At 36.0% G+C, this 22,754-nt stretch overlaps 1 protein-coding gene across 13 annotated transcripts in view; it reads right to left on the bottom strand.

Moving 5' to 3' along the window:
* Positions 1-22,754, bottom strand: part of LOC121867167 (kinesin light chain-like) — a 120,205-nt gene that overhangs the window by 33,361 nt on the left and 64,090 nt on the right. For 10 of the 13 annotated variants that reach the window (XR_006089096.1, XR_006089095.1, XM_042366933.1 and 7 more), the window contains one exon: positions 22,382-22,507. The exons of the other annotated variants lie outside the window; for them this stretch is intronic. Coding sequence is in view for 8 of the 10 variants with exons in the window: in XM_042366933.1 (XP_042222867.1) it covers positions 22,382-22,507 (126 nt within the window). In the remaining 2 variants the exon portion in view is untranslated. The remainder of the gene's footprint in view (positions 1-22,381; positions 22,508-22,754) is intronic. 13 annotated transcript variants of the gene reach the window in all.

The following is a 22,754-nucleotide window of genomic DNA, read 5'->3' as shown; positions in this document are numbered from 1 at the left end:
TATCAGAAGACTTAGAAATGTGGCAAAAATTACTAAGCAATAATGTACTTCTTTCTTCAGATGCAAGTAGGTGCATGTCACTACACTCAATACAGTGATTCCAATATATTAAGGAAGGATAATACTCTATAAAAAAAAATCAAATCAAATGATCCACATGTAAACTTCCAAAATGGCATGAAAACACAAAGGAAATGCACAAATAAAATGTACAGTATAGAAAAGAAGGGTCGTCATTAAAAAAAATTCTTATAAATTACTGTGGCAGTTAACAATTTGGTCCCAATCATCTGGACAAGGACAAATATATGGTGACAGCCATTCTTTCCATTCTAATTGACTTCAGTCATTTAATTGTATCTTTTTTAATAAAAGGTGGGAGTGAGGGGAAATTATACCATAGGATCATTTAACGGGCACATTTGTGTTGAATGTCTTTTTTACCTTTAAAATATTTTCCAATCTCCTTAATTCATTTAATCGTATTTTTTTTTAATAAAAGGTGGGTGTGAGAGGGGAAAATCATATCACAGGGGCACAGTGTTGAATGCCTTTGTTTTTACCTTTAATATGTTTTTCAATCTCATATTTCTTGTCTTCTAACCTTTACCTTTAATACCAATATACTGAATGCTTTACTCATTTTCTCAAAGACAAGCAGATAGGAGCTTCATTCAAATACAGACAGACCCCGACTTACGACTGCTACGACTTACGACCGTCGGGACTTACGACCGCCGCAGATTTTTTATTAAAAAAAAAAAAAAATTTTTTTTTTTTTCAAAAGACACGCATTTTCTAAACCAAAACGTTTCCAGTTAATGTTGTCTCCATGTACAATTAGAAAATTATGGGGGCCCCATGTGCATTCAGCTGACTACATTAAAGGTAAGTGCTGTCACACTGTAATCATTCCTTATTATTTATTACTTTCACTGTACTGTATCCATTCCTCATTATTCATTACTTTTACTGTACTGTATTTCATTGTAGATTATTTATTTAAAAAAAAAATTAAAATAAATAAAATAAATAAATAAATAAATAAATTTGTCTGTCGGACTTACGACCTGGATTTGGGTCCCTAACCCCGTCGTAAGTCGGGGTCTATCTGTACTGGCAATAAATAAAATAACTAGTTAAGTTTTTGTAGTTGAAACTTCAAATTTGTTGGCAACTAATTTGATAAACATCTCACATGCAATGGCCAGCCGTGCAGTTTTGGTTCTATGAACAAACTCCACAAAATAACATAATGGGATGTGTGAAATATTCAAGTCCTTCTAATGTTTCCTTAGCATACAACTCCCATTGCAGCATATACACTGTATCCTCGTTAATTCGGATTTCAGCTTAATTCATACGTTTCTTTATTTTGTTTTTTAAAGACGAGTTTAACGACTTTAATTCAGAATGAACCCAAAATAACCATGCGGTTCCAAAAAGTCACGCAGTGACGGGCTTGAAATTTCAGCCTTGTCGATTCAACTGTGCGCTCACAGCTTCCTAAGCAGGCGTGGGTCAGGTGCACTATCGTCTTTTCTGTGTGGTTTTTGCCATCGCACTTGTATGATTATTATAGGAATCCATTATGAAATATATTCAGATTAACGAATTATAGAAATAAAATATGAATTACATTAAAATACAAAACTATATTTGGGTGCGTAGACAGGGACAGGAGGTGGTGGGTAGCAGAGAAGGAGGGAGGGAATGCTGGTTAGACAGAGCAGTGAGAGGACAACTCACCTCCCATGCCCATCAGCCTGCAATCCCTTTTTAACAATAGCATGCAATTTCACCATAATTCCCATATTATTTAGGTTCATTTGGTGCTGGGTAAATTAAACATTATCTAAAAATTATTAATTTTCCCCCAAAATCCCAGATGAGTTATTGCACCAGTGTACTCCCAGTCTCTTGTTTACAGAGCAGTAACAGCTGCTCTCCCTAACAATGTTGTCAGCATCTCTCAAGCACCGTTGTTGTCGGTGCTCAAGGGGGTTGGTGCTTACCACAGGATCTTTCTTGAGCACTTAGTAAATAATATTGTAGCATATTTATCAGAATCAGAACTTAATAAATATTATTGTAGTGTATAATGCATCTCCATATGCCCTGGTTTATTAACTGTTCAGTTGTCTAAGTTCAAATATAGCCAAATTGAGCCATCATGAATCTATAAATTTTAAAATAGAAATTAAGAACTAAAATGTTATAAGACAATGGTTTAGTAGTGCTGTTAATGTGTGTGCTGTGTAAGTGCCTTGTCACCTCACTTCTAGCCTCGTCAGCTCACCTCCTAGTTAAATTTATTTATTACTTTATTATTACTGTATGTACATTTAAAAAATATATTTATGTTTGCACAGTAATTATAAATAGATTATTTTATGAGGCAGCCAAGGCAAGGTACAAAAACAAAACAAAAAAACTAATGAATCATCGAGAAAAAAATTGGAAATTGTTGAACAATGTCAAAATATTCTGAACTTTGTTAATTTGGATATTTTGGTAATTCGAGTTAGCCAGGGCCCTCTTTTTGTCAAATTAATGAGGGTATAGTGTATAGCCAAAATAGCCAAAGCACTCCGAGATATTCTTATATGTATGTCAATAGCATTTCTTTCCTTACTTCACTCTCCCTTGTTGTGCTACCCCCTCACTAAAGATGGGATGAGATAGGTGTTGGTTTTTGGTGTCACACACACAAAGTTGTGTTGAGGGTGATGGCATAAGGTTAGGTGATGTGGGAGGTGATGCAGGTAGTGGCAAAAGGTTGTGATGTGGAGGGAGCATTGGGTTGTGGCATAAGTTTGTGGTGTGGGTGGTAGTATAGGAAATTGCGCAGGTAATGAATAAGGTTGTAGTGTAGGTGAAAGCATAAGATTAAGTAGGTAGTGGCATAATGTTACGATGTGATTGACATATCCCCCCCCTCCCCACTTCTGCTTTCTTCCCGTACGGATATGAAAGGTTTCTGCAGGAGGTCCTGCTGCTGCCCCTACACTTCTACAAAAATGATGGAAAACATTTTGAAAAATTTCCAGTACATTACTCTCATCCCAGTACCGTAACCAACACTAGGTAAACCTTGCACTTTTTGAGAGGAGAAAAACGTATCAGGGTTTTCTGTGTTCACAACCATACACTGAGTGAATACGAAATTGTTGTAACATCTGGCAACTTCTGGGAGTATGGTTGAGACATTGAGAGCATAGAACCGCCAGTGTTCGCTGAGCTGTGGCTCCACCTGGATAATTGTGCGTACCCTTCTCATGTATTTGTGGTGCTTAATTTGGCCTGATGTTAGACAAGATACCTGGGAAGTACTTGAGTGATGTGGATAAGTCCAAAATACTAACTTTTTGATTGGTGAAAATGACATTGCAACAGTCAAGTAACTCAAACTAGCAGCTGCTGCCTGTCTTGACTCAAACATTCCACCCAGAAAACCCATCCCAGGTCGCCCTGGGAAGACCACAAAGGCAACTGATAAACTTCTAAAGTCTGAAGTACTCAAGAATCCTCAAATATCAGAAACTGAGCTTAAGAAAGCCCATCCAATTGTGCTGGGGAACATTTCTGAGCAGACCATCCAGAATCACTTGCAGAAGGAGTTGTGCTTCCCCTCCTGGTCTCCTGCTAAGAACCCACTTCTGATGAAACAAAGACTGGAATTTGCCAAGAAATACCAGAAGTGGACTGCTGAGGACTGGTCAAAGGTTATGTGGAGTGACGAGTCCACCTTTCGGTGTGTTACAGTGCATCAAGGGAGGGTGAGGAGACCAGTTAGTGCCAGCTGCTATGACAGCATGTTTGCTAAAAAGATTGTAAAACATCCTGAATTTGTCACGTTGTGGGGTTGCTTCAGTGGTGAATGCAGTCATGGAGGACTGTACTTTCTACCAAAGAATGTGACGATGAATGGGGAAAGGTAGACTGAGGTGTTAAGGGACCATATGCTCACATTTTATGACATCCACAGGTGCTCCCTTTTTATGCACAATTCTGCCCCATGCCACAAGGCCAAAAAGGGGACTAATTTCCATCAAGAAATGATGTACAAGTTTTGGATTAGCCAGGCAACTCGCCTGACTTAAATCCAATTGAAATTGTTGGTCTTACATGGAAAAAAAAGCTTCAGGACTGTGACACCGCATCAGTGCCTCACCTAATCAACTCCTTGAAAAAAAAATGTGCCTCCATGACATGGCTGCAGGCTATTTCAAGAATCTGTCCGCATCAATCCCCAAATGACCCCAGCTAGTCATTAAGGCTCAGGGTGGAATCGCAAAATCTTAAGATTTGTAGAATGCAAAATTATTTTTTATTATATTCCTATTTTAACATGCTTTTTGCATGTCACTAGAAGAAAAATGGGGGGAAGGAGGAGGGGGGGAGGTGTTATCAAAGTTTTTGGCATTAACTAATTCTGATGCTATATTTTGAAATTTTTATTAGGATCTAGCTGAAGTCAACCAGTTTGGTAAGTTCTTAAAACTTCTTTTGCAAAGTATATTCCCCATAAGAACCTTTGATAATCTGGACTTAAGCCAGCCATTGATTCATCATGATCTTTCTATGACCATTTTCAAATTATGCACTTAAAATTCAGGTAACAAATGACAGATCACCTTTATTTCAACCAGCATACATCACTTACATGGAGATTAAATCTTTAACAATATTGAATGAGAAAGTAGTAAGACCCAGAGTTATTTTAATAACTTAATGGGTACATAACTTCTACTTCAGTGTAGGGAGAATTATAAGAAAAATAACGATTACTATTTCAGATTACACGGTGTACTACACTTAGTGATAATTTCTTTACCTTTTTAAAAAGTATATTTCAAAATTCTCTTATCATCAACAACATTATTTTAAGGTTACATTTCATGCTTGCATGGGTTAGCCATGATTACCTGAAGGAAACTCTAAAAGCTGCATGCTCTCTTGCTACCTCTCTATTCAGATGCTTATCCCCGAGATCCTTTATCAAAACCTCTCCCCATGTCAATCTTGGCCTACCCTAACTATCATCTTCTCCACACTCAAATTCAAGTATATCTCTCCAGCCAGTTGATCATCTCCATTCTCTCCATATGTCCAAACCATTTCAGTCTACCTATATGCAAAACCTAACCAATACTGTACAGTACTCCCAATACCCGGGCATCTTAACAGGATTTCCTATTTCTTGTCAAATTACATACCTACTTCACCATTGTCATTTCAGTCCAGTTCAATTAGAGTCTATATGCTCATATGAGGCACTCCGCATTAGAAGAGGGTGAAGCGCCAAATTCAAAAAGCTAAGAAAAATGCACGTAAAGTTTTTTGAAGTTCAAACAATCATTACTTTTTTTTTGTTTAAGCTAGAGAGTTCATTTTTTTATCATGCAGCTTAATCCCTCTCCTAGCGAACTGTGAAAACTGGAAGTTAGTACTGTGAATAGTTATTTTATCGTGAGTTGAATGAGAATAACTACCCGTGATGTACAGTACTTTGATCTTCAAACCAACAATAATTGTGTTTTTCTGCAAAATTTTCTTATTATTGTTGGTTAATACTGTTAAACAAGTTAATGATCACCAAAAACAGCACTTGTCTTACACCCCCCCCAAAAAAAATTTAAATAATTATAAAAAACTCATTTGCATATCAATATTTATCTTTCCGTCTATTATTAGCCAAAGATTTATAAGATTGTTAAGTATAATAGTGTGTAATAATAAGGAAGCACCGCTACACTCATCCCCCCAACATAATTAACGTACGAAAACAAAGGCAGAGAAAGTTTGCATAATCTTTGGTAAAAACAGTATTATGATAATAGTACAGTATTACAATCTTACTTTGTTTAGTTCCTTTGTTTTATTATCCCTGAAGATCATAGTAACTTTAAGTTATGTACATCCTGAGGGGTGCGTATAACTTTAATGGCCTCGTCATAATCAATTACATACTAAAGCATTGATTATAAATTGATGCTGGCAACAGTTCAGTTTCATTATAAGACTGAGTTATGGGCTCACTTTCACTAGCATTCGTTGGGTCAGGCTCACTTTCATCACTATCAAGGTCAATGCATGTCTCGTCACTGTCCACTTCTACCTCCTCAAAGTCTGTATGTTCTTCTTGTGATACATTAGTGTCACTGTTTGTTACCATTAGATTCACTTTCATCATTTTCATCTTCACTTTCATTGTTATTATTGCCATCAGTGCATGTCACGTAACTCTGTACCGGAACACAGTCTGCAAAAAGGTCTTGTGATGCACAGCAGTCACTTTTTGTATTATGAGTATACCAAAATCACTATCCCTATCACCAAGCATTCCTTGGGTGTCCACGTGAGACCTGTCGTCACTGAACACACGCTCAGGAATAATGGGCTCCTGAACCCGCACCAGAATGCCTGGCCTCACAAATAACACCAATGTTACGCCCAAAAATTATCAAAAATAGCAGTAGAAAGTACAATGAACCTCCTTATGCTATACAACGCGCCAAAACTAACAAGGAGGCAGCATCTGGGCGTGCGGATTGGTCGAGGAGCTGTGACATAGCAAGGGGAAATCCATTGCGATTGGCTGCCTCAGGGGGTATGGTCCGAGGGAGGCGTGCTGTCATTGGCTCGCGCTCCTCTCGCTGTGAACGGGATGTTGCCACCTTCTTTGACTGAGCACACAGCTCCCAGCCTGAGGCGAAATCACACCTTATTTTTTAAGGAATTTCTACCATATTTCTATTCTAGCTAGAGGGTTACATCCAATGCCAACATGTACAGGAAGGGCGAAAATAGTGATATCCATCAAAAAACGCATTTTGGCCGGGGTGTCGCTTCACCCCATTCAAAATTTCTTGTGGCCACTTCTGATTCTTACATCTAAGCTAGTATCGCTCACACCCTCAAAAACTCAACTAATCACCCCACTAACAAAACTGATTGACAAATTTCAAAGCTATATTCCCAATATGTATTGTGCTTTTCCTTCCTTACTAAGCCTGCATGATAACCTACACATACAATGCATTTAAAATCAACATCATCCTGCAACTTACATTACTGTCCTCCTTGTGTACCCACCTTTCACATTTCACACACAAAGCACATTACAGTAGAATGTCGATGTAACGCGGATGCAAGATACATTCCAAGAGAGGTCGCTTTAAACCGAATTCGCACTAAATTGAAGTGTTGTTTCATTGGAGTAATTTAGTTTGGTACTTGAGAGAAACACAAAATACTAAAAAGACTGACAGTCTACCCACATGCACCTCAGCCCATCTCCTAGAAGAAACAAAACATTTTTTTTTGTAGTATAATGTTAAAAGAAACTCATAAATCAACACATCTCAAATTAAGGGATGTGAAATGGTCTGTTTACTGGCTGGGAAGATGAGGGAGGGAGGGAGGGAGGGAGGGAGGGAGGTGAGGTGATATGTTTGACAGTTGATGCCAAGGTCTAGTGCTTATTTATTTATCTGTCCTTAAGAGTGACTAAGTTTTTCTCTTATAAAATGTCACTGAACTGACCTGGGAGAATATAATTAACATTGCTGGAATTCTTAAAAGATAGTGATTAGTTTGAACATATACATGCTATAGTTTGCATTAGACATACAAATTTTAGTTTTAACTAATTTTATTACAAAGGGCTAAAATATTTATCTCTTGTGCAAAATATGTGACACTTGCATTCAAATTATTTGCTGTCTTGCAAGGATTCTAGCAATCTAGCAATGCAAATTATATTCTCCTAACTTTAGACTGTGATATTATATAAGATAAAAACTGTAAGCCTATAACCACCCAACCCTGGCTGCAAAGATGATGGGGAGGGGAGGGGGGGAGACAGTGACAAGTTTGACAGTTGGGGATGGGGGGTGAGACAGTGACAAGTTTGACAGTTGGGGATGGGGGTGAGACAGTGACAAGTTTGACAGTTGGGGATGGGGGGTGAGACAGTGACAAGTTTGACAGTTGGGGATGGGGGGGGGAGACAGTGACAAGTTTGAGTTGGGGATGGGGGGTGAGACAGTGACAAGTTTGACAGTTGGGGATGGCGGGGGGGTGAGACAGTGACAAGTTTGACAGTTGGGGCCGAAGGTCTAGTGAAGTAATTATTTGTTTATTTATGTCCTTTAGATTGAGTTTTTGTTTTTTGTTTATAAAATGTCACAGAAGTGACCGGGGAGAATATGATTTACATTACTGGAATTCTTATAAGATAGTGATTAATTTGAATATAAACATGCTATAGTTTGCATTAAACATACAAAGTTTAGTTCTAATTACAAATGGCCAAAATTTTTATCTTTTGTGCAAAATATATGACGCTTACATTCAAATCATTCGCGGTCTTGCAAGGATTCTAGAAATGCAAATTATATTCTCCAAACTTTAGACTGTGATACAGTGACCCCTCGCTTAACGAACACCTCGGTTAACGTAATTTCGATTAACGAACTGCCTTCCATAAGGATCTTCAATTCGGTTAACGAAAAAAAATTCGCTTAACGAACTTCTTACGAACCGACCTCAACATGTTTTCGCTTGCACTGACCGGGCAACCAGCTTTAGTATCAGTCCGCCAATACATTAATCAGTTCTAGGGCTTAAATTCCTTACTATTTTTGTAAATATCAAGAAGTTTATACTATTCAATAATTTTAAAAGTTTAATATTAAAATTTTTTAGTCATTTTAACAATTATTGAACAAAATTGAAGGAAAAGCGACTAGTTTAATGCGCGGCATCCAGCCTCTTAACACAGCAAACAGGCGTCAGTCTCTCTTTGTTTTCACTGGAGGTAACATCTTGCTTGAGACTCTCTTCAACTAAACGCTTTTTTTCTGTGTTTCCAAGCAAATTATTGGTCATTTTGAAATATATTTTATATATTGACAATATATAATGCAGTGCAACGTTGATTTAAAGAAAATAATCTTGAATTAAACCAGAGAGCTAAAATTTTATGGGTGAAATGGCACCATGGGGTGACTTCTCTTCCACCCCAATGCCTTCTCTTCTTCCTTCTCCTCCACCCTCATTCTAAATCCCATCATCATCATCATCATCCAGGAGCCTTCTACATACACACCTCAAAGTAAGTGAACGTTTCTACCATTTTTGTTGAATTTAGGAAATTTTCGGTGAGCTGGAACCAATTACCCAAAAACCCATTGAAACAATGGTTTCGGTTAACGAACATTTCGGTTAACGAACGACCTTCTGGGACGGATTGAGTTCGTTAACCGAGGGGCCACTGTATTACATAAGATAAAAACTTAGTCTACTGTATAACCGGCAAACCCTGGCTGGGAGGAGGGGGGGGGGGACAGAGGGAGGGACGGAGGGAGGAAGGGGAGGTGACAGTGACAAGTTTGACAGTTAGCGCCAAAGGTCTAGTGAAGTGTTTATTTGTTTATTTATGTCCTTAGATTGAGTTTTAGTTTTTTGTTTCTAAAATGTTACAGAAGTGACCGGGGAGAATATAATTTACATTGCTGGAATTCTTAAAAGATAGTGATTAATTTGAATATAATCATGCTATAGTTTGTACTCGACAGAAATTTTAGTACGTAATCATTTAGTACATTATTTTGATTACATGTACAGTACAGTACAGCTTTGGCCTTTAGACAGTGTAGCGTGCCCAGAGAAGCATTAAGCGCGAATTTTAAAATATGATGCGCCAGATTGACTCGCACAAAATAGGAAAGATTCGCTGTAAATTAAAACATTGTCCTTAATTCGGGGGACTGGTGGTAAAAGCGGTACCGTTCTTGCCTCGCAAGCGAGATGTCACGGGTTCGATTCCCGGGCTGGTGGAAGTTGTTTGGACTTACTTCCTGGCCCCCATTAGTCCCTGTTCACCTAGCAGTAAAGTAGGTACCTGTTGTAAGTCGAAAGTTGCGAATTCGTATTCAGGGAGCTGTTGGAGCTTCCAATAACTTGACATAAACCACTGACTCTTCAGGCTTCTACGCCCTTGACTCTTCAGGCTTCTACGCCCTTAACTCATGAGACGTAAAGGCAAGCATGAACTTAGCATGCTTCCCTGTTGGGCTGTAAACGCTTCGCTTCACCTTACACAAGGATGTAGGGAGTGCCCAATTAAAAAAAAAAAAAAAAAAAAAAGTCCTTAATTGTGGGTGTCGCTTTAAATCAATAATATTAAATTGAATCTCTTTAAATAAGCGTTCTACTGTATTGAATTACTGCCAACAACCCTTTATAAAGACAGCACAAGGCTATTTTTCACTTTCTACCACACATCTTTCAGTTATGCCACTAATCCATTACTGTATTTTTGTTTTGGTCAAATTCACTCTCATAACCCTTGACTTCATTCTATCCTACCATTTCTTAAATTTCTCCACTATTTTTTTTCAAAGCTATCTGTTATTAACATTAAGTCATCAGAATACATGAACACCCAAAGAGACCACCCCCTAAAATCTCACGATAGTGCCTCTGTCACCAAGATAAACAAAATAAGGCTCAAGACAGACCCTTGAGCGACTCGTACTTTTGTGTAATTAACCCTATCAATCCTATGGACGTATCTTGGACTACATGGGAGCAGAGTCCTACATATGCATATTATACCTGCTCTGTTTCAAGTATCTTGGAGCAACCACATGCCATTAATGGTGCTATATGTTACCAGCAGTAATAAGTCACTTTAAAAAATTTCCCATCTCCTCACTTATCCTACCAATACCATGGTGGGTTCTGTATCAGAACATGCATCTGAAAGCCATGTGTGATACTGTCTCTCTTGTAGATTAAAAGCGCAACAAAATAGGAAGGCATTGATGCAACGAGGATGCTTGCAAGTCCACATAAAATGTCCAGGCTCTCACTTGGTAAAAGTGGGTTGGTGATAAGGGCACCCAGCTATAAAAATTGCTTCAAATTTGCCTGATAGCAACCAGGAAACCATGCCATCAAGTAATCTCGGCTAACCCACTCAAGCTTCAAAAATGACCATAAAACAGTAATGATGATGATAGTGATGTAATCATAGACTAGAAATTGAAAACCCAAGGACCCAGGATCCCTGACAGGTGTGAATGGAGATAATTAAGTATTAAGTTCCCAAATTACCCAATTATAAAAAGTATTTTCTAAATTAAGTTACTCCTTCCCATAAACCCAAACACTGCAAGAGGAGGTCTAGAGTCATCTGTTAACATTCAAGACTAAAGTCTAAGTATCTCCACTGCCACACAAGCACTTTGTGTTCCTCAATAATTATGCTTCAGCTACTATACAGCCATCCAAGATCAACAACCTCAGTTCCAACTCGCCAGAATGTGCCCAAAGCAGGAGATTCGAGTCATCTTATCTGTTCTCAGCTAAAAATGAAATTTTAAAATATAATTTATTGCCTGAGTACATCTCTGGTAACTCATATAACTGAAATAGAAAGTGGGTCTCAAAAGCATGACTGACCATTAGATACAGTATTGATAAAATACACTAAGTATAATAAACATTTGGAATGCAAGAAAGCAGTGTGCAGCACTACATTAGACAGCCTTCACTTCCCCAGCTCTGCAAATTTAGGTATCCAATTACAGTACAGTTAAGAGGACTGTTAGTACCCAGGAATCAAACCACCAACCCTCGGCACTAGAGGCGAGAACTGTATCCACTCTCAGACGCCACACTGTTCCTATACCTAAAGCAAGCAAGAAAAGGAAAGGTACAGTAAAAGGCAACAAGATGCTCAAAATCCTGGCATAACATTAAATCCCCTTTTCAAGGATCCATAATATCCAACCAGCATACTTGAAAGTATTAATGCACCTTATAGGCTCTCTAGTGCCACACAACCATGATAATTAAACTGCTCATTTAGGTATTTGGCACTGAATGGTTCTTTGGTTCTTACTGAAGCCCAACCCCTTTGACTATGAACTGACATAAGGGACATGCTGTTCAGGATGGCCAAGTAGGATGCAATACCTTTTAGGCCATGAGCTCATGGACCACTGATAAGGAAGACTACCTTAGTATTTCAAATAGAAGAGAAAAAAAATCATGGACACACACAATGAATCAAAATTATAATACCGAAAGAGAAATTTCACCTTGAAGGCCATCGTTGTGTTTCCACTCCTGGCAATTAAAAAATTAAAGCTGAAAGCTCAGTGTCTGATTCTTGGGTAAGGACCTCAGGCTTGGCTTGGCTTGGCTTAACACTGGCTCATGACAGTATTATACTCAAGAACAAGAAAGAGGGTGATGATATTCTTCATGGTGGCAAATGCACATTCCAATACATCTGGAGCCCACTGTGGACCTACACTCCTTGAAAAATAAGATGCTGAGCACAAAACCCAGATGGAATTTTTCTGGGACAGAGGTACAGATAATCCTTGACCAGCCATTAGCATAACTGAAACATCCACCTTACCTGAGACAAGAAGTGCATGTGCAAATTGAAGAACCACCTCCTTATTCACCAGAATCTTATCCTCAGGAACAATGAGCCTATATTCCATATTCATTACATTCATATTGCTGAGAAAAGGCAAAAGTTGAGTAAGACCCTTTCAGATAAATAGAATGCCTCAGAAGGGTTCTCATTCATTGAAATTCTATCAAGTAAATTATCACAATCTACACAAACAGTATGGTGAAAACAGTGAAAAGGGTCAACAAATATTGAGCAGGGCACTTTTTACAATTATTAATAGCATGGAGAAAGAGCCCACAATCTCACAAAGCGCATATTTAACCTCTCAGCTTCTCTTTAAAGACAAGCAGATGCAGACCCCATAGAAATCCAGCACCACAAGTTTAAACAAACTATATGTGAATTAATCACATGAATGGGATACAATTCAAGAATAAATAAGTAAACATAGCAAACCACATCAATTAGAAGAGTTACCAGGAAATCACCTATTACAGTACTCCCCTCCAGGTGCACATCTGGATAAAGGCCCAGGAACAAGCTCACATTGAATTGGATGTCCACTTAGTAAAGGGGGAAGTTCAGACTAAGCCCAGAATTAACCAGTTACCAAACCCCCTGAGGGGCACCCATACATTCTGATAAACACTGAAGGGCAAACAATAAACTCATAAGAGAGAGTATTACGTGTAAATCCAACTACCCACAAAGTGGGACACCCTGTGTTCTCCCCAACTTACATTAAAAATGGAAATTATTATGAAGTTCTGTGATGAACACTTGAATATCTAACTCAACGGTTTAAGATCCACTACCCATATCTGGGATACAATTACAGTGTATCTAACAACAGGCTGAGCAATTCAACACGAGACCTGTGTATGAAGGGGCATTGCAGGACTGAGTTGCAATAACTAACAATAATACAATAAACACCCAAGAATATGTGGTCAAACCCAGAAATATGTGAAATGTGCAAATTAATACTGGAGTTGCACACAACTTTTAACAGGAGATGAGTGAGATAGTGGCCATCATGGAGACTAGTGTGACTAGAACTGATGTTGTTTGTCCTGGTTTATTGTCTTGATGCCAAATTATCACACCCAAAAAACCTCACACTAATGTGCCTGAACCTTCCACACTTCTATTATCGAGGACTGGGATTCTGTTTGGGAATATCAACTTATTTTGTTAACTTCATTCACACATGTCAGGGGTCCTGGCACCCTGGGCTTTCAACCTAAAGTGTTGATGACTGTATGTGAATCACTCAACATGTGCTTTGAACATAAACAATTAACAATACGATTTTAGTATATAAAGCTATGACTTGAGACATCATGTGATATTATAATTGAGTTAGAGAATATGGGGAAGCCTGGGAAGAAATCACTGCCATAAAGTCACCTTCATTTAATGCAATTTACAGTCACCTTTATTTCACTCAAAAGTCCCACATGAGATTTCCCCCACCCCCCAAAAAAGCTCTGACTTATGACACAGCCCAGCAAAATTTTTTGTGTGAATGTAGTAAGCAATGCTTCCTCAAGATGTCAGTCTCCTGAATATATTAAAAAGCAATTTAGTAACCAAGTCTATAATATTGATCCACTTTCTTAATATTCCATGTGTTATGTCTCATCTCCTATTGACTATTTGGAGGGGAAAAAATATCTTAACCTAAATCTAACAATCTTATGTCCATCAACCCTATTCCATACCTAACTATATTGAAGTGAACACACACACAAGTGAATTTTCACTATCCTTTCTCTAGTAAGCCCTTTCCTAAAATGATGCAGGTGACTGGAGTCTAGAACACAGACTCTCCCTTTTAAAAATAAAAAAATATAAATCATATTCTATTTAGTTTTTAGAACTAGCAAAAATAGAATACAAAGTACAGTACTGTATATACAAAACTGGGTCCCAAAAATTTTTGGTTTCGTCAATTGACTGATTTCCAGTTGCACACTGCCCACAAGATTAAAACATCATAATGGCATCCAATTAGGCACAATATTATATTAGATGCAGAAAATATACCCGGTAGTTGGAATTTCGTATTATTGTCTTGTTTGACAATTTGTACCAAGTGGCAGGAAAAAAATTTATTTACTTTATATGAATTCATTAGTTTGACTGAAATACACTTCTCTATGCAGCTGTAGTGTAGTAGTATCTACAGTAATTTTTTTCATTACATAATACTGTTTCTTATTTACATAATTTTAGTCAGATGCTATAGCTTGTAATTAATGCTGTTGAAGATAAGGCACAGATCTTGTGCAGTATTTCTTTACCAAGATAAATTTAACAAGCACTTACAATTTCATAATTTTACAAACTCAAGAAACATGAAGAACTGTAATTACAGGCAATCCCTGGTTTATGAGCTTAATGTGTTCCTGAAAATGTGTTTGTAAAGTGGATCAATAAATTCCACTGAAACAATGAAACCATACGAATAAGTAATTAACAAGTGGCCCCCCCATGTGCTAGTGAAAACTAGCTTTCTTATATGAAGACATTCACAAATACACAATTATCAAATAACAAATGAAAAAGCGAATATAAGTAAGAATGCAGTAAACCCTCGATAACTCGGAATTCCATATAATTCGGCATGGATATGGTCGGGAATGTACAGTGGTCCTCCGATTAACGAACACAATTGGTTCCACAGAATTGGTTGTTAACCGAAAATTTCGTTAACTGAATCTATTATTTTAATGGGATATTGGGTAGTTGGTTCCAACTCACAAAAAAAAGTATACAGTACAGTACATACAAAGTACAGTACTGTATACCGGTAATAGAATTAACAAAACATTAAATATAAACTAAATACAGTACTGTACAGTATACAGTACTGTACAATAATAAATAAAAAACAATAGAATACAGTACATTATTATATTTTAACTTACTTTGCTGTGTGTATGTCGTATTCCCGGCAGCTTTGTTTACATATCAAACAGCTGATTGTAGAGGCAGTCGATGATGACATGCCACATTCTTTACAGAGTGCATTGGTTGCATTGGTTCTAATGCCTTCTTCATGTTTCACAATAATTTCTGCACTGTATATTATCAATCTGTTAACTAAATTTCAGAATGACCAATAATTTTATTGTAAAAATGCAAAAATATTCAAGAGACCAACAAACTGAATGTTCACTCCACTGTAAACAAAGTTAAACTGAGAAGCGTTGGTGGGCGATTCGATCAGCTGAAGGGCACACAAAAACTGTTCCCTGTACTATACTGTATATATTATCAATATGTTAACTAAATTTCAGAATGACCAATAATTTTAATAAAAAAAAATGCAAAAATATTCACGAGCACAATTTTCTTGATATTTACTCCACTGGAAACGAATGTAAACATAGAACCAATTACCTTGTACTTTATTGGCGGACGAGCCGATCAGCTGATGCGCGCAACAAAGTGTGTTTCTCGTAAGGCTGTCGTTAATCGAAGTTTTGTTCGTTAATGGAACTTAAAATCCTTATGGGAGCTATTTCGTTAACCAAAATTTTGTTAATTGAACCGTTCGTTAATCGAAGGACCACTGTATTCGTATAACTCGGGAAATGCAGAGATATATAAAATTATCTGGGAAAATCTCAGCATATCTGGCCACCTGCATCACCTACCAAGCCTCTGTGTCACCTGCCATATCTGTGTCACCTGCCCTATCTGTGTCACCTGTCATATTTGGATCACCTGCCATGCATCGGTGTCTCCTACTATGATGCTTCATCCATTGCCTGCAGTGCTGGTAAGTGTTACTTTTTTGCATTTAGTACACTTATATAGGTCAATAATTTTTTCTTGTATTTTTGTAGGAGGGGGAAGTGCCTAAATTAGTCGGAATTTGGGATAACTCGGCAGGGCCAGAGCCCCATATGTGCCAAGTTATCAAGGGTTTACTGTAATACAATACATGTGCAGTAAAGCAAAAATTTTCAACAAATAATTGATCATAGTAACACCACAACACAGCAGAGAATGTGAAAGGCATCACTCAAACAAAGCAGATGCATTTTGGGAGGTTGCTAGTGTGAAAAAGCAATGTGCAGTACGCCCACACAGTTTGTTTTCTTGCATTCATTTGTCTGAATTCCTGCATTTAGCTGATCAGTGGCGGTACTTTAAAAAAGCTGTGTTTGTATGAGCCGAACAAACTTTTGAAAGGCCGAAACATGATCAAAAATTAAAACATTTGTAGATGCTTATGTTTAGAACCTGAGGATTGCCTATATAGACATTACTGAAAGCTTGACAGATTAAAAATATGACATGGCATGTGCTTCAGAATCTCATTCACAATTAGTTATCGTATGATATTTGTCAGCATCACTAGGGATATACCGATGTATCGGCCAATTTTCAGCCAATACTGCCGATACTTTCAGAATTTTATTTTTAATTTTCTTTTCTGGCAGCCAAAACTATCCATTTCCAGTATTACATATTTGACAGACCTTACTGTGAGTGAACTGATTTGAAATGCAACTTTGAGGCAATAAATGATTCTATCTTTGTTCAATATACAATATTAATACAAGATGTCCCCCACTCGTTGCAACAGCATGAATTTCAAGTTAGAGCGCATATTTGAACAAACAACTGCCATTGCAATCTACTGCATTTAAGTCCCCAACCTACCTGTGTTTGATGCAAACAAATTGAATCTGATTGGGAAGCTCTCTACTCTACTGAATACTTTCCATAAGACCACCGTTAGGTCGAGATAATCACTCAAATAAAATTTCTTCAAATGTTCATAACCAATGCATTGGCAGATGCAGTTTTCTGCACACAGCAGTACCCTCACTCTCATCAAGGCATCCACTGTGATGAAACATCTAAAATGCATGAAGTTAACCTACAGAGAGCAATGGTCAGCGTCTTGAGAAGAGGAAGCAAGCTATACAGGGGGTCCCTGGGTTACAAACGGGTTCCGTTCCTGAGGACGTTCTCAAGTCAGATTTGTACATAAGTAAGAACACATGCTTGTGAATATCATACTTACAGAACAATGTTTAAAATCCCATTTCAGTATATAATAGCCAAAGTCCTTATATGCATCTAAAATCTCTTAATTTAAGACAAAAAGAGAAATTGAATGACAAAATACAGTAAATGAAAGTAAAAAATTAATCCGGTAAATAAAATACTGTAAATTTCAAGTTTAACCCCGTACACATCAGCAGGCGATCATATGAAGAGGATGAGTATGAACATACTTGTGCACATTCTGTAAATGTTATTTTAAAAACTTAATACCCCCCTGTACTGCTTATATCTTTAGATTTATATAAGTTTTAGAACTGCAGTACATCTTTGGCTAATTTGGCTTTAGCTACTTTTATTTAAATGTACTGAAGAACTGGAATATTGATATTGATATTTAGTTATATCAGAAGCTGCCATTTATACTTAAGAGTTATTGTATATATTTTGGAACTTGTTTGCTCATCAATAAATTGGTAAGAATTTTGCCATATATATATATATATATATATATATATATATATATATATATATATATATATATATATATATATATATATATATATATATATATATATATATATATATATATATATATATATATATATATATATATATATATATATATATATATATATATATATATATATATATATATATATATATAATATATATATATATATATATATAGACAGTGAGTTCTGCTATAACGCCGAACGCTTGTTTGCTATAACGCGATTTTTGCTTACTATTTCTCCAATTTTGTGGTATTAACTGTGAATATGGTAAAGAAGAATATCTCCAAGAAGCGTTCTGGTGATAGAATTCCCGGTGATGATCGTAAAAGAAAGGATATAACACTTGAAGAGAAGCTCGATTTTATCAACCTCAAAATCACCCTTCTCCCCCATCAAGTTACATTCATATTTTTTCAAGGTAAAGTGTTACATTTACTGTATGATTTCATTATTAGATATGAATGTAACATTTATTTAGACTGTGCTATCCTTTGTGTTAGGCTAACTACTAAATTTTTTCGATTTCGAGTAATCTGCACCTAACCCTATTTTCTCCATAAGCCCTGTTATTTCTATTAGCGATTTTCTATAACACGATATTTTACAAGAACACAATTATCGCTAAGTATAGCAGAACTACTTGTATATATATATATATATATATATATATATATATATATATATATATATATATATATATATATATATATATATATATATATATATATATATATATATATATATATATATATATATATATATATATATATATATATATATATATATATATATTTTTTTAATAAAAAATCTACAATGAAATACAGTACAGTAAAAGTAATGAATAATGATGAATGGATACAGTACAGTGAAAGTAATAAATAATAAGGAATGGATACAGTGTGACTGAGCACTTAACCTTTAATGTAGTCAGCTGAATGCACATGGGGCCCCCATAATTTTCTAATTATACATATATATATATATATGTATATATGTATATATATATATATATATATATATATATGTATATATATATATATATATATATATATATATATATATATATATATATATATATATATATATATATATATATATATATATATATATATATATATATGTGTGTGTGTGTGTGTGGTGGATAGTGATACAATTGATACAAGTGATACAGGTGAGGGCCAATAATCTGCCCTCTGCCTCGGAACCAACCCATCATCCCCGTGTGCCCAGCCATCTTTTCTACTAATGTAAGTGTTAAAAAACCGAATATTATTGATAGTTCTCTTAATTATTAATTGTGTGTGCATACCATCATAAAATTAAGAAGTTATTTTTACTACAACGTAGGTATTGTGTCTGAAAAAGTGGAGTTTGGGGGTCGGCCCGGTCTCTATTTCAATTAATCCCTTATGTTATGTTGTTCACTTTACGCGTTTCTCACTTTACGCGGGCCGCCGTGGGTTCAATTGACTGCGTAAAGTGAGGGTTCACTGTATATATATTTATTATAATTTTTTTTTTAATAAAGTTTGCTTAGGAAATAATACATTTTCAAATGCTTTTCACTTTCTGCAAGAGATCCAAGAGTCTTACTGCACACCAAGTGCTGAGAAGATGTATGTTTCACATTCCGAATAAAATTAAAGTTTGTTAAATCAGCCGAGCTTATCTCATACATATAGTTAGCTGTTACTAAGCTTGAAAATTTTTTAATTTTCTACTAGTATCGGTATTGGTATCTATCGGCCGTTTCAAAGTAGCGGAGTTTTGGTATTGGCAAAAATTTTGGTATCGGTAATCCCTAATCATCACAATATTTTTTTTTTTAACATGTTTGTCATTATTTATATTTCAGGACTTTATGATTAAAAATTCAGTATTCCTTACCTATGTTTACTGAGTAAATGACTCCAGTTAAACTTTAGTCTAAGCTGCTAACCTGAATGCACCATTATCATGCATATACAGGGCATATTTTTTGCCACATCATTAATATGAAGGCAATACTGTACATTGTAAACTAACGAAAAATATTTTCAACCTAAATCTCACAATGCATGACTATTATTTTCAACATTTTGTTGTGAAACTGCCATTAAAAAAATCCATTCTACCTTAGAAATCTTAAAATCACAACCAAAAAACTTAACGGTACTCAAATGTAAGCTTGTTGGAAACAATGTACAGTATAATTAAGGTGGGTAGGATACTACAATATTTCACTCGAGCTGCATTTTGAAATGTATGTCATTAAAATTAACTCTTTCTTATAAACCAGTCCACTCTCCAAACAATTTTACCACTGTACAACCTGTCAAAACACCAAAAGAAAAATTTTTATCTGATGTTTATATCCACAAGTAATATGCAACAAGAAAATTGATTACCAACACAAAAATTATAAGAGAGGAACTCTTCATATATACATATTAACCACTGCACGAAGAGATATTTCTCTGGATTTGAAGGCATAAATTCATTCAGCAGTATTGTACTCGTAGAATGGTGTACTTTGGTAAAATAGCCTTACAATTATATATCCAGTTCCTCGGCAGTAAATGGGATTAATAAGTATATTTAAAACGTTGCCAAGAAATGTGTTCTATGTAACAACCAAGACACTTTCCCATTATTAGTGCAAAGTGGCAACTGTAGAATCTTCCCCGTTCATTCTGACCAACCAGAGTATACCACCATAAATTCTAGCATGAGACACAAAGGGAATTTTCAAAATATTTTCTAACAATTTTTGAATATTGATGTGTGCATCCAAAAAGTAACCAGAATATATCAATTCAAACAATCACTGCTTTTTTTCTAGACTGGCCTGTATGTTATTCATATTTCGTAACTGGATCCCTTCAAAAGACAAATGTTTGAATGGTACATCAAAGCCATGATGGTCACACCAGAACCACAATGGTAATTTAAGACCATAATAATATACCAGAACCATAAGGGTATATCATTAGGACCACAATGGTATAATATGATCATATCAAGTGTATACACAATGAAAGGTATCCAGATATTAAAATATGCAACTCAAATCATATAAATATGTACTTTACTCCAGAGTATGATCTAAAAAAAAAATCATAAATAAATCTTCAATAAATTATGCACACAAGTTATTCAGCAGTTGTATTCAGTCTGAAATCCAATACTTATGGAACACTTAAATATCTCACTTCCCTGAAATTCATTTCAAGATAACCTTGTGTAACTACGATGCTACTGAATTTAAGTAGTTTTCATAACTTAGCCACTATCTACATTCATATATCTTTAGTTTTAAGCACTACATACATGTAAAATGTAACTCAAAATTAAATATTAAATTAACACTCATCTCATACAAAATGCACCAAGCACAATGCAGATATCTGTGTAGGTTTAAATAATATGTAGTGTGACTATCACTGGATACCAGCTAAGAAACAGGACATCTAGGATACAGTAAATACAAACACAAATGCTACACTGACTGGGAGGATTGAAAAGCAAAATACACCCAAGAACATGTATCACAGTCAGAGCACATCAGAAAAAGACCAACAGCAATACAAACATGCCCTAAAAATGTAAAAACTTTTTGTCAAAGGATTTTTCTTCACATCCTATAAATGGATTTAAAAAAAAATTACCTATGCCATGGCTGACACTATGAACACCTACATCAAGCAAGCAAACAAATAGTTCAATTATGGGAACTCCAGCATCTTAAAGGCTGCAACAGCTGAAGCTCCATATACTGTATGACCTAGTTGGAGTATAGGATGTAGTCCAGGTTCAGTAGAACATTGAGTGCACTTCCCTGCCATCCTGTGAAGTGTCCACGCACTGCTTGCACTAGATCTGAATGCACACCTCCCATACAAGCACCCAGGGAGGCACTCCTTCCGAGCAAAGCATGCCAGGTGATAAATATACAACTCTTCTCTATTAGAGTATTACTCAAAGAAGTAGACAACCCTGGGATTGAGGCACACACTAACACTTACTTTGGTCAAGGCTATAAGAAAAAGAATAATTGTGTGAAGAAATTTCCCTACTGATCCAATCTACAATTGCTACACACACACCCATATATATATACTGTATATATATATATATATATATATATATATATATATATATATATATATATATATATATATATATATATATATATATATATATATATATATATATATATATATATATATATATATATATAAAAACCTAGTTGTGATCACATCAACATTTTATTTGGATCAGTCATGACTGGCCAATAATCCAAGATATTTGGAGAAGTTGTAGTCACAAAATTCTATTTGTTGACAGTTTCCACTTATGTGCGTGTGAGTGTGCGCTTATTGTGAGTATGGGAGTGTGGTGATCTACTTACATCGTCGTTGGCATCAAAATCAGCGGAGTTAAGGGACTCTCGCGACCCCCTTCGGAGTCTGTCCTTCGAGGCTGAGAGTCGTCGGCTGCCCTCTGGGGTCATCCCATCCTTGACCAGATTGACGGCCTGAAGGACCATTGGCGCGCACAGTCACATGCGCGCACGCACACTCATTAGACCACTGGTGCACACATAGCAACATGCTAGTACACCCAAATACATGGACATACCAGAAGGATATCAAGAATAAATATTGTTTAATGGATGTGTAGTTTAAAATTTCTTGAAAGTATTTAGAATACCAGTTCAATGATCATTTTGTATTCTATTCTAGTACACAGTAATATCCTCTATTAAAGATATACTTCAACCA

Source organism: Homarus americanus, unplaced genomic scaffold, assembly GCF_018991925.1.
Source record: "Homarus americanus isolate GMGI-L3 unplaced genomic scaffold, GMGI_Hamer_2.0 scaffold6317, whole genome shotgun sequence".
Classification (NCBI taxonomy): Eukaryota; Metazoa; Arthropoda; class Malacostraca; order Decapoda; family Nephropidae; genus Homarus; species Homarus americanus.
This window is presented reverse-complemented; position numbering and strand designations above follow the sequence as displayed.